Genomic DNA, 14557 nt, shown 5'->3' on the forward strand with positions numbered 1-14557 from the left:
TAGGAATAAACCTACCTAAGGAGACAAAAGACCTGTATGCAGAAAACTATGACACTGATGAAAGAAATTAAAGATAATACAAACAGATGGAGAGATATACCACGTTCTTGGATTGGAAGAATCAACATTGTGAAAATGACTATACTACCCAAAGCAATCTACAGATTCAGTGCAATCCTTATCAAACTACCAATGGCAATTTTCACAAACCCAGAGCAATAAATTTCACAATTTGTATGGAAACACAAAAGACCCCGAATAGCCAAAGCAATCTTGAGAAAGAAAAACAGAGCTGGAGGAATCAGCCTCCATATTTGCAAATGAAGCTACTGACAAAGGATTAATCTCCAAAATATACAAGCAGCTCGAGCAGCTAAATATCAAAAATCAAACAATCCAATCCAAAAATGGGCAGAAGACCTAAATAGACATTTCTCCAAAGAAGATATACAGATTACCAACAAACACATGAAAGGATGCTCAACATCACTAATCATTAGAGAAATGCAAATCAAAACTGATACAGCCACTATGGAGAACAGTATGGAGGTTCCTCAAAAAACTAAAAATAGAACTACCATACGACCCAGCAATCCCACTACTGGGCATATACCCTGAGAAAACCATAATTCAAAAAGAGTCATGTACCACAATGTTCACTGTAGCTCTATCTACAATAGCCAGGACATGGAAGTACCCTAAGTGTCCATCGACAGATGAATGGATAAAGAAGATGTGGCACATATATACAATGGAATATTACTCAGCCATAAAAAGAAACAAAATTGAATTTTTTGTAGTGAGGCGGATGCACCTAGAGTCCATCATACAGAGTGAAGTAAGTCAGAAAGAGAAAAACAAATACCATATGCTAACACATATATATGGAATCTAAAAAAAAAAAAGGTTATGAAGAACCTAGGGACAGGAGGACAGGAATAAAGACGCAGACGTGGAGAATGGACTTGAGGACACATGGAGGGGGAAGGGTAAGCTGGGACAAAGTGAGAGAGTGGCATGGACATATATATACACTACCAAAGGTGAAATAGCTAGCTAGTGGGAAGCTGCTAGGGGAAATCAGCTCAGTGCTTTGTGTCCACCTAGAGGGGTGGGATAGGGAGGGTGGGAGGGAGATGCAAGAGGGAGAAGATATGGGGATATATGTATATGTATAGCTGATTCACTTTGTTATACAGCAGAAACTAACACACAACTGTAAAGTAATTATACTCCAATAAAGATGTTAAAAAAATTTAAAAATTTAAATAAATAAATAAGTAAGCAGAACTCTAGGGAGCCACCAGATTCTGTTGGGAAGGCTACAGTGTGAATGACAGCCTTCTGAGAATGAAGATTCCTCCCTCTGTGAAAACTGATGGAAACATCCAGGGTGAGGGGCAGGGAGGGAGCATGAACTACTGGCAAGTAAGGATAACAACCATGATTACATTTTGGATATTTTAACAGAAAATATAATAATGCTTTTAATAAAGACTGAAATTCATTTCATCCCAAGCACTAACTAATTAAGTACCTTGGAACATAATCCCCCCTTTTTTAAAATCAGAAAATAGTCAATACATTTACTAGAATAAGAATTACTTATTCAGAAAATACCTTAGTTTGGAACGCTTACTCCCCAAACTAAGTGAAACTTGGCTCTCTCTCCTCTGAGGATATTGCTTCTTTGCAGTCCTCTCACAATAGCAAGGAGTTCTTGATGACCTCCTCCCACTCTGTTGTTTCCAGGATTTCTTCCTGTCCTCTTCCTTGGAGGCTCATACCACATTCTCTCGTCTTCATCACTTTCATTTCTGACTCTCAGACATCTGCTCCTCACTGAAGACCTTTGCATCTCATGCCACCCTCTCCATCCCAGTCCTGCAATGCCTGGATAACATCCAAGTAAACAACCCAGCCCAAGGCCCCAGCTTCCTAATCCCTTCACCTCTGGAAAACATGACCTCTTCTCTGCTTCAGCTATCTACTTCCATGGACTTGACAAATCCAGTAATGACCACAGACCTTCTTATCACCTGGAACTTTTCTACCTGTGAAATTTTTGTTTCAAATATCAAATTCTTTACTAAAACTTCCCATCCTGCCATTTTTCTCTTACTCCGTTTATCCTATCACCTGTTCTTCAGAGTCAGTTCTTTGCCCTTTCTACCCTATAGGTTCCCTCCTACTTTTCCTTCTTTTTCTACCTAGCGTAGATTCCAGGGTTCATTACTTCACCTACCCTTCTGACAATATCGGTGAATTCTTGATGTCATTCTCTTGTAACCTCCATCTAAAACAAAACCCCAAACCTAGATCAAACACAGGCAACTTAGACTAGCTGAGGGGGAAAAATGAACAACTTTGCAGATTGGTACTGCTACAATTCTATGGTCTCCTGCTGTAACCAGATCTCAGTGTTACCCAGCAAACTTTTTTTTCCCAGTCCTCTCCTCCCATCCTTGACAAAGCTGTTTCAAACTTTCTGCCATCTCCTTAAACTTCCAACACCTCCAACTCTCCCCCAAAAGAACTCCCTCAACCTTCTGTACCAAAATTATACATTTACCTGCATCAACCTGCATCCTTTTCTTCCCTGCCTTCTGTTAAAAAAGAGTCAAAGTGGCCCTCTTCCTATGCCAGACACCAGCCCTTCTTGCCTTCTTGGGAATCCTGCTCCATCAGTTCCTCCCTTTTCAGATATCTTTGACCTGTCTCTCTCCACTGATTTTACTCAATTCCCCCTCCCCACCTCATTTAACCATGCTCAAACATCTCATATTTTTAAAAATCCTCCATTATTTACTTCAAAATAAGACTGCCTGAGTTGATAATAATTGAAGCTACATTTTGGGCACATGGGAGTTCATTATGTTATTCCAACTACTTTTTTATATGTTTACACTTTCCAGTACAGAAAGTTTTCTTTTTAATTCTCCTTTGATTTGGATTTTTCTCAGTTCCCCATCCCATTTTCCCTTGATAAAACGTATTCACTCTTCAGGTCACCACACTTTTAAAAGCAAGGAATTATTCGGTTTTCCTGTATTCTTCTAATCCAATGAGTAAATATAAAACCATCAAAATTACTCACTGCAGTCTAAAAACTTAACCTGCAGCACAGAAAAATCTGTCCATCTCTCATGAAAATAACTGGGTCTCAACAAATTTCTAAATTTTAAAAATGAATGGACAAAATTAACATTAATAACATGGATTGGGAAAGATGAAAATATAGTGTTCCTTATGCAAAACTTATCTTGCTATAGTAGATGTATATGAAACATTCTGTTTTTTTAGTTCTCCCGATGTATTGACAAAAATTTGGATCTTACCAAAGGAAGAAAAAATTAAGAGAAGGAACTTTTGAAATACCTATGATATTGACTCTTCCTGGTGCTCGAACATAAAACTTGGGAACGGATCCAAACTTAGAATTAAACATCTCTTTTAGCTTCAGCAATCTGAAAACAAGAGTAGAATATTTCAGAATATCCAGATAATAGAAAAACCCATAAGATACACACACACACACACATTTCATATACCTACCACCATTAATTATCTTTAAAGATAATAAAAGCAAACTCTTTTACTGACATACTTCCTTGAAAATCCCAGGATGAAACAATACTGTAACCCACTAAGTGACACAAGAGTATAGCTAAGCACACAGAAGAGTAAAAAATTTAATACTGATGTACACAACAGAAAAAAAATTCTTTGCTTCAACAGAATTAACTCTCTGGATAATTTCTCAATGATATTCAGAGAAGAATCTCTTTCTACTAAAAATTAATAGCATGGAGTAGTGTATCAGTTTCCTAGAGGTGCCATAATAAAGTATCACAAACTGGGTAACTTAAAACAACAGAAATTTATTGTCTCTTGAGTTGTAGAGGCAAAATCAGAGTGTTGGCAGGACCATGAACCTCTGAAACCTAAAGGGGAAAATCCTTCCTTGCCTCTTTTTAGTTTCTGATGGTGACCATCAATCCTTGGCATTCCTTGGCTTGCTGCTGTATCACTCCAATCTCTGCGTATGTCATCACGTGGAATTCTGTGTGTCTCTATCTGTGACTCTGTTTTTCCTTCTTGTAAGGACATCAAGCTTATTGGATTAGGGCCCACCTTAATTCAGTATGATTTCATCTTAACTTGATTACATATGTAAAGATGCTAGTTCAAATAATATTACATTCTGAAGTTCCAGGTGGACATGAATTAGGAGGGATGCTATTCAACCCAGTACAGTCAAATGAAAACTAGACTGGATATCAGGAGACTACAGTTCTAATTCCAATGGGTGTTCTAATTCAATGCCAAAGTTTGGCAAATCATTTTCCCTTGGACCCTCTTCTGTAAAATTAGAGCATTTGAACAAGATATTCCTCATAGGTCCCTTCCAGGTCAAAAATGCTTATATTTAATAATTTTACACTGTTAAATCATCTCAAGTCACTTCTATGAATACCCCCCACTGTTTGTAGTCCCACAGTATATTGTATCTGAGTAATAACACCAAGACAGTAAATATTTATTAGACCTACTATATTCAAGACATTCATTAATTAAATGATTGATCTTAAAGATTATTTACAAGAAACATAAAATCACACCAAAAAAATTTAAGAAAAAAGGAAATTTATTATAATGATAGAAAGATACATTGAATATTCTTGGAAGTTATTCAGGATGACCTCCTAGGACTGTGACAGCCATCAGAAACTCTAATTACTGATGGGTGGGGCTATGTTCCCTCCCTGTTTGTTGTGTTGCCTCAGGTGTCCCCGCAATGGAGCCTACAGACTTTCGGGTGGGGCTAATGGCAGCTTCTGGGAGGGCTCACGCCAGTGAGTACACCACAGAATTGCTGTTGCCAGTGTCCTTGTCCCCACCGTGAGCTGCAGCCACGCCCCTGACTCTGCAGGAGACCCTCCAACACTAGCAGGTAGGTCTGGCCCAGTCTCTTACGGGGTCACTGCTTTGTTCCCCTGGGTCCTGGTGCGCACGAGACCTTGTGTGTGCTCTCCAAGAGTGAAGTTTCTGCTTCCCTCAGTCCTGTGGAATTCCTGTAATCAAACCCTTCTGGCCTTCAAAGCCAGATTCTCTGGGGGCTCCTTCTCCCATTGCTGGAACCCCACACTGGGAAGCCTGATGTGGGGCTCAGAACTTTCACTCCTGTGGGAGAATTTCTGTGGTATAATTATTTCCCAGTTTGTGGGTCACCCACCCAGCAGGTATGGGATTAGATTTTATTGCAATTGTGCCCCTTCTATCATCTCATTATGGCTTCTTCTTTGTCTTTGGATGTAGGGTATCTTTTTTGGTAGGTTCCACTATTTTTTTGTCAATGGTTGTTCAGCAGTTAGTTGTGATTTTGGTGTTCTTGTAAGAAGGGGTGAGCTCACATTCTTCTACTCCGTTACCTTGAGCTCTCCAGGAAGCCAGAGCTGTTATAGCGGAATTTTCTTCATCAGCATTCTACATCCAGCCAGACGTTAACGTCTTGTATTTGTCATACAAACATGAAGTCTTAGTTGGCAGGGTAGCTCCACTCCAGATGGTCATTCAAGGATCCAGATTTCTTCCTTCTCATTGCTTCACTATTTCAGACTGTTGTCCATTTGTGCATGCTCAAAATTGGATTGTAGGCATGTCCATGCTCTAGGTCAGATGAACCATTCTTTTTTTTTTTCCTCAGTGGCTGCCTCTCCCCCTCAACACACCAGAGCAGCGGTCGTGCTCTGCCCCCAAAAACTCTATTTAAATTGTGTGCTTGGCTCTCTCTTTCCTGTCTCATTCTTTCATCCCTCCATCTTTCATCCCACCATCACCATTTCCCTCTGCTCAATGCTCTTCACATTCCAGTTGCCTCTGTGAGCCTCTGAGTTTTTGCTCTTCCATCCCTTCAGTTTTCATGACACTGTGTCCTCAAGTCTATAAGATTCAACAGCTTCAATGTCTTATATTATCTGATTAAGTCTCTGTGTCCCTAATTCAAATTCTCAAAAAGATAATCTGGTTGGCAGCATATAGGTCATGTATCCATCCTGGTCCAATTACTTTTGGCCAAAAAGGAAAAGCTATTTGATATAAACAAGGTCACTTGCTTTAGTTACAAATATGATCACCTGGGTCCACTCCTTCAGCAGAGGTTGTGGATGACAACAGAAGATGTGGAGAGGGAGATAACAATGGATACCTCTAGCACATCATTCAAGATAGATTTACTGGACTCCCAGGTAGATGTGGATAATGATAGCTGCCTAAATCTGATTTTCCCCATATATCCTCCAAAACAATTTAAAACAAGAACGAATAAGTGATATTTTTATTTCTTTATTATAACTAGACAACTGTACCTTTATTGTAAGTAGAAGAGAATGCATAAACTTTAAATGAAAGAAAGAAAGATGCAAAACACTGCAAGCCACTGGAAAAAGAAACTGAGTGAAAAGAGCAAACTAAGATTAATCTAAAACCACCACTAGAAAGAAAAAGTACATCCATTTAAAAATGAGAGGTGTACAAGAAGAAAATAAACTCATTGATTGCTACATAGGCAATCAAAAACTTAAAGGATACCATTAAGCATGACAAAGCAACAAATTTTTTTTAAGTTATGACACAGGCATATGAAAAAGTATTATTAAACTCCTAGAAAAAAAGTGCCCCAAAGAGACTGTGACCTGTGTAGTGAGGCAGACCTGGGCTCAAACCCCTTCTCGACTACATGATGAAATTCCTTAACCTCATTCACCTTTATATGGGGTGGAAATATGAATTGAGTTATTTGGAAGACTAAATAAGGTATTGTAGGAACAGTGTCTAGCCTAGGGCTGGCATGAAGTACTTGTTCAGTAAATGGCAGTTATAATCTCCTGATTCCTTGGTTCAGTACTGTTTCTACTCTGCAGCATATGAATAAGAATCCACCAGAAGCAATGAAAGATGGTAAGTAATTAAATGTTTAGTTTACATCAGGACTGGAAACGCTATTAGAGCACTAGGGTGATTTCTATGATGCTATTGATAAATCTTGATGCTCTCTGCCTTGTATCTTCCATTTTATTGAGAGGGTTGAAACAACTTAGGTTATTTGTCCATCAGATTCTAGATAGAATTATTTAAAAGGTTCATGTTTTTCAATGAAAAAAATAAACTGACAAAGCAGATAGTAAAAGATTAAGTAAGAAAAGTCCCTTGCTTTTTCAGGGCATTAAAAAGATATATAAATACAAAAGTAACCAACAGAACAAAAATATCAATCTTCCTAACTACCAAAGAAATTTCAAAAACAGATAGATAAACCAGTAAATAAACACAGAAACTACATTATAACACATAATTATAAAATAAAATGACTAAGTTGAAATCAAATATATCAGTCACATCAATAAAAGAAAGCATAAGAAAAGACTCAAAAAGACAAAAGTAGAAAGTAATGATATGGGGAGTAGAAAAACAGTAGACCTGGTTAACAAATTAAACCCTAGGTTTTTAGGGGAAAAATTAACAAAATAGACAAACCACTAGCTAATGAATTAAGAAAATGGGGGCTGATAAAGCATAAATAAACAAAATAAGAAATAACAAGGATGAGATAACGTTAAACAAAAGAAATTTTTAAAGTCATAAGAGACTACTTTGTAGACCTCTATCCAAATAAATTTAAACTGTAATAAAGAAACTGACTCCATTTTTTGATGTTTACTTACAGCTTTTGAGCTTCAACTCGCCCTCTTTCCCCTTCTGCCTCATATCAAGCAACTGGATAAAAAAGCCCAGGTGCTCTCTCTTTTGTCACCAACCAAACCACAGCACACCAGCTCCATCTCCTAACCATTACAAAAACCTCAAGCTAGTCTCCTTTCCTTGCTCTCTCAAGCTGTTTTTGGCCAGCTTGGGTGGCCTGCTCTGCCCTCCCCAGAAAGCCTCATTATGTGAGTAATAAACTCTTCATACCCTCTTGTTCATGTGGTATTATCAGTCTCAACAACCAAACCAAATTTTTGGGTGGGGGTCCATCCTGTTTCTGTGGTATGGCCACAACAGAAATCCTAAAGAGATGGATAATTTCCTAAGGAAATACAATTTATAAAAACAGATCCATTTCCATAGAAGAAATAAAGTCATCAAAGAACCACCTCACACATATGCATTAAACCCAGATGTTTTACAGGAGAGTTCTACCCAAGCATGAACATCAGATAGCCCATATACTCCATGAGTTGTTCCAGAGCATTGAAAAATAAAGAAAAGTGGTCTAATTCTTGTTATGAAGCAAATGTAACATTGATACCTAAACCAGATAAAGATAGTCCAAGAAAATACAACTACAGACTAATGTCACTCTTGAATATTAATGCAAAAGTAATTAACAAAATATTAGTAAACATGAGGCAGCACCATATTAAGAAAATAATTCATATCAACTGGCATTAACTCCAGGAATGCAAAGTTGAACATATTAAGAAAATCCATTAAAATAATATATCATAATAAATATAAGGAGAAAAAAATTATAGGACTACTTCCATAGGTGTTAAAAAGCTCCCAATAAAATTTATTCCCAAAGGTGTTTATCTTAACATGATTACATATATCTCAGTCTTAAATCCAAAGCTAATTAATGAGGAAATTCTAGAGACATTTCCACTAAGATCAAAAACAAGACAAAAAGTTTTACTATTTCCACATCTAATCCACATAATACTGGAGGTATCAGCCAATGCAATTAGACAAGAGAAATCAAGAATCAAAAAAGAAGTAAAACTATCTCTACTTGGAGATAATATAGTAGGATGCCTAGAGAGTCCCAGAGAATCAATTATAAAACCAACTTAGGGACTTCCCTGGTGGCACAGTGGTTAAGAATCCGCCTGCCAATGCAGGGGACATGGGTTCAATCCCTGGTCCAGGAAGATCCCACATGCCATGGAGCAACTAAGCTGGTGTGCCACAACTACTGGGCCTGAGCTCTAGAGCCTGTGAGCCACAACTACTGAGCCCGCATGCCACAACTACTGAACCCCGCGTGCCTAGAGCCCGTGCTCTGCAACAAGAGAAGCCACCACAATGAGAAGCCCATGCACCGCAACGTAGGGTAGCCCCCGCTCACCACAACTAGAGAAAGCCATGCGCAGCAACAAAGACCCAACACAGCCAAAAATAAAATAAATATATAAATAAATTTTTTAAAAATAAAAATAGGGCTTCCCTGGTGGCGCAGTGGTTGAGGGTCCGCCTGCCGATGCAAGGGACACGGGTTTGTGCCCTGGTCCGGGAGGATCCCACGTGCCGCGGAGCGGCTAGGCCCGTGAGCCATGGCCACTGAGCCTGTGCGTCCAGAGCCTGTGCTCTGCAACTGGAGAGGCCACAGCAGTGAGAGGCCCGCGTAACGCGAAAAAAAAAAAAAGATAGCTCATCCATGATACTGCTGGGAATTGATTTTCACGTTCTTTAAAATAAATAAATAAAACCAACTTAAATAATAAAGAATTCACAAATATAGCAGGATATAAAATGAATACTCAAACATCAATACCCTTCATGTGCAAAAACAATGACCAATTGGGGCTATAATGGTAGAGCAAACCTTGCTCATAGCAACAACACTAAATATTTAGGAATAAATTTAACAAGAAATGTGCAAAATTTATTTAAGTAAAGCTTTAAACACTCTTGAAAGACACAGAATAGACTCAAAGAAATGGAAAGACATCATTTGTTCTTGGATAAGATGACCCAACATCATAAGGTTAGTTATTCCCAAGTTAATTTATAAATTTAATGCAACCCTCCACAAAAAAATACCAACAAGGTTTTCTTATAGAGGTAGACAAGTTGATACAAAAAATCATGTGGAAAACAAATATGCAGGAATACTGGGGAAAACATTAAGAAAGAACAACTGTGAGGATGGAGTAACCCTACCAAACATGAAAACATACTATAAAGCCTCTGTAATGACAACAGTGAGGTACTAGCACATATATAGACAAGCAGACTTCAGTAGAATAAAAGGTTCAGAAATAGATATAAGTACATACAGAAACTTAGTATATGAGGAAAGTGGCATCTCAAATCACGAAGCAAAGATGAACTTTTTAATAAACAGTGGTAGTACAACTGCTTAAACTTTTGGGAAAGATAAAATTAGGACCATCTCTTACACAAGAATAAACTCCAAATGGATCAGGCACTAGAAGAAAACAAATGAATTTCAGTATAACTCAACATAGGGGAGAGGTTTTCTAACTATGACTCAAAATTCTGAGGCAATTTTTTTAACTTGACAAATTTGACTATATAAAGATTTTTTAAAACATTTACATGGCAGAAAATGTTATAATCAAAGTCAAAAGAAAACTAGCAAACTAAGAGAAAATATTTACAACATGTTACAGATATATTCTTTACATTAAAAAAAAAACTCTGAAACTATAACACTCCTAGAACAGAACACAGGCAGAACATTCTTTGACATAAACTGTAGCAATATTGTTTTGAATCTGTCTCCTAAGGCAAACGAAATAAAAGCAAAAATAAACAAACAGAACCTAATTAAACTTCAATGCTTTGGCACAGCAAAAGAAACCATCAATAAAATGAAAAGATAACCTACTTTCATAGCAGCATTATTTACAATAGCCAAGATATGGGAGCAACCTAAGGGTCCATCAACTGATGAATATGATGGATAAAGATGATGTGATATATATATATATATATATATATATATATATATATATATACACACAAACATACATACACACACAACAGACTACTCAGCCAGAAAAAGAACGGAAATCTGCCATTTGCAACAATGTGGATAGACCTAGAGAATATTATGCTTAGTGAAATAATTCAGAGAAAGACAAATACTTTCACTTACATGTGGAATCTAAAAAGTAAAACAAACGAATATATATAACAAAACAGAAACAGACTCACAGATATAGAGAACAAAGGATTGGTTACCAGTGGGGAAAGGGAAGGGCAAGATAGAGCTATGGGATTAAGAGATACAGACTACTAAGTATAAAATAGATAAGCAACAAGGATATATTGTACAGCACAGGGAAATACAGCCATTACTTTGTAGTAACTTTAAATGGAATATAATCTATAAAAATATTGAATCGCTATGTTGTACACCTGAAACTCATATACTATTGTGAATCAACTATACTTCAACTTAAAAAACTCAAAAACTGAGTGAAAAATGACCAAAAACCAAATAGAAAAATGTGCAAAAGATATGAACAGAAAATCCATACTAACAGTAGTTCATAAATGGACCTTAAACACATGAAATTAGAGAAATGCAAATTAAAACTACACCAAGATTCTGTAAGAATGGTGAAAATTTAAAAGTAACAACACATTCTGTTGGTGAGGTTCTGTGGAAACAGGCACTTTTCTACATTGGGTTGGGAATGCAAATCGGTACAACACATTTGGAGGGGAATTGGGCAATATCTAACAAAAATACATTGGCATTAATTATTTTTTTTATAAATTTATTTTATTTATTTATTTTTGGCTGTGTTGAGTCTTCGTTGCTGTGCACGGGCTTTCTCTAGTTGTGGTGAGCGGGGGCTACTCTTCGTTGCTGTGTGTGGGCTTCTCATTGCAGTGGCTTCTCTCGTTGCGGAGCACAGGCTCTAGGCTCACAGGCTTCAGTAGTCGTGGTGCACGAGCTCAGTAGTTGTGGCTCGCAGGCTCAGTAGTTGTGGTGCACGGGCTTAGTTGCTCCGTGGCATGTGGGATCTTCCCGGAACAGGGCTCGAACCCATGTCCCCTGCATTGGCAGGCGGACTCTGAACCACTGTACCACTTGGGAAGCCCCCATTGGCACTAATTTTTACCCAACAATCCTATGTCTAAGAATTTACCCTGAAGGTATTCTCCAGCAATATGAAAATACATATTCATGAGATTATTCATTGCAGAATTGTTTGCAATTGCAAAACACTAGAAACAACCTAAACACTCTTACATAGGAGAATGTTTGAATAAGGTATGGACTATTTACAAAATGAAGTAATATGAAACTATTAAAAAAGAATATAGTTTCTAGAAATTTTTCTCAAGTGATTTCCAGAAATATTTTGTTATAAGAAATATGCAAAGTGAAAGGTTGAGATGGCCTAGAAGCATTAACATCCCAGTAGCAATGAGCATCCCTAGTGCTCAGATCTTGGTTTCAAAAGAAATCAGAACTCTTTGCAGAAATAATGCCAGAGCTGGAGCAGAGAGGGTATAATACAATCCTGGAACATATTGCTGTGCCAGAAAGTAAAGAAGTGCTCAAACAATGACAGTAACATGTCAGGACACAGGAGCCCACAAAAGTAAGCTCTCACTGCCCAAATTGAGGGATTAAAATTCCCCCTCCCCCATCGATTTTGACAGGACAGAAAAACAGAAAAAAGAAACATAAAATGTTGTTGGAAATAATCCCCTTAACAAGGCCCAGAAAATATTATGAGTTAGTTCTGTAAGACCTTAAAAACTGATTTTTTTTTTTCCATAAATGGTTCTAACAATAGAAGCTGTGGAAAGCCTTCCCATCTCATTTTGGGAATAGTATAAGCCAGATGCTAACACATAACAAGAATAGCTCCCAAGGGCTTCCCTGGTGGCACAGTGGTTAAGAATCCACCTGCCAGTGCAAGGGACACAGGTTCGAGCCCTGGTCTGGAAGATCCCACATGCCGCGGAGCAACAAAGCCCATGTGCCACAACTACTGAGCCTGCGTTCTAGAGCCCACGAGCCACAACTACTGAGCCCACATGCCGCAACTACTGAAGCCCACACGCTGGAGCCCGTGCTCTGCAACAAGAAGCCAGCGCAATAAGAAGCCCGCGCACCACAACGAAGAGTAGCCCGCATTCACTGCAAATAGAGAAAGCCCACGTGCAGCAGTGAAGACCCAACGCAGCCAAAAATAAGTAAATAAATAAAAATAAATAATTTTTTTAAAAAAATAGCCCCCAAAAGCAAACTATAGGCTACTCTCACTTGTGAAAATAGGTACAAAACTCTAAATAAAATATTGGTAAATTTAATCCAACATACATTATTTTATAATATATGTGACCAGAGCTTATTCCAGGAACATAAAGAGAGTACCAGGAAATATGCTGATTAAATGCATTACTCTAACAGAATAAAATGGAAAACTCTATAACTCCATGATCCTCTCAAAATATGCATATATATGTATATATATATAAAATAGCCATTCCTGATTTTTTAATAAAATTTTAAATTAAAAAAAAAACTCTTAACATGCTAGTAGAACATGTCCTTAATTTAATAAAGGATACTTGCCAGAAATAGCAAACACCATATTTGATGACAAAAATATTAGAAGTTTTCCCATTAATATCAGAATCAAGACAAGGGTGCTATCATTCAATACTGTAACATACTACATAAAATATAAACTGTCTATACAACAAAAAACATCTAAAGTCAAAGGAAAATTGCTAAACTGGGAATAATATATATAATATACATAAAACAACAAATGAGTTTATCCAAAAATATATACACTCATACAAAAAATACATACATAAAGAGTTCCTAAAAACTAACAAGAAATAAACAATCTAATAACATCCTTTTTTTTTTCAGGGCCATTTGGCAGCAACTATTAACATTTTATTTTTTGAAACTGTCAAAATTTTAAATGTGCATTACCTTTGACATAGATTCCATTTTCATGAACAAGCTTAAAGAAACATAAAAAATGTTCAAGGATAAATGTATAAAGATTTTTACTGCAGCACTGTTTGTGAGTGAAAAATTGGCAACTTAAATGTACACTCTAATAATTGAGTGGTTAAATAATGATATTCATACCATTAAATACTCTCAGCCCTTAAAAAGTGAAATATATCTGTATGGAGTGATATACCAGAATCTCTAAGAAATATTATTAAGTGAAAAAAAGTAAATTACAGAAAACCAAATATGATTCCACTTATATGAATATAATACAACTTTTATAAAAAAATGTTAACAATGGGACTTCCCTAGTGGTCCAGTGATTAAGACTCTGCGCTCCCAATGCAGGGGGCACAGGTTCCATCCCTGGTCGGGGAACTAAGAACCCACACACAAAAAAAATGTTAACAATGAAATTATAAAGATACAATGACACCAAAAGAATACAGTGATATTACAAGGATACAAAACAAAACAAACTTCTAAGAAGGGAAGTGAGAATTGGCAGCGCAGGATAAGAATCAGATTACGAGAAAAAGAACTGTGCGATTCTCAGGCTTTACTGAATACACTTCTAAATAATCCAAATCTTTCATATTAAGAATGTGTTGGGCTTCCCTGGTGGCGCAGTGGTTGAGAGTCCGCCTGCTGATGCAGGGAATACGGGTTCATGCCCCAGTCCGGGAAGATCCCACATGCCACGGAGCGGCTGGGCCCGTGAGCCATGACCGCTGAGCCTGCGCGTCCGGAGCCTGTGCTCTGCCACGGGAGAGGCCACAACAGTGAGAGGCCCACGTACCGCAAAAAAAA

At 37.5% G+C, this 14557-nt stretch overlaps 1 protein-coding gene across 3 annotated transcripts in view; it reads right to left on the reverse strand.

Annotated features, from left to right (window-relative positions):
* The window catches only part of GALK2 (galactokinase 2), a 142361-nt gene that overhangs the window by 124259 nt on the left and 3545 nt on the right, over positions 1-14557 (reverse strand). For all 3 annotated transcript variants that reach the window (XM_024116899.3, XM_024116895.2, XM_055088241.1), the window contains exon 2: positions 3379-3467. In XM_024116899.3, coding sequence (XP_023972667.1) covers positions 3379-3467 — 89 coding nt within the window. The remainder of the gene's footprint in view (positions 1-3378; positions 3468-14557) is intronic.

The sequence above is a fragment of the Physeter macrocephalus genome, chromosome 11 (genome assembly GCF_002837175.3).
Source record: "Physeter macrocephalus isolate SW-GA chromosome 11, ASM283717v5, whole genome shotgun sequence".
NCBI lineage: Eukaryota > Metazoa > Chordata > Mammalia > Artiodactyla > Physeteridae > Physeter > Physeter macrocephalus.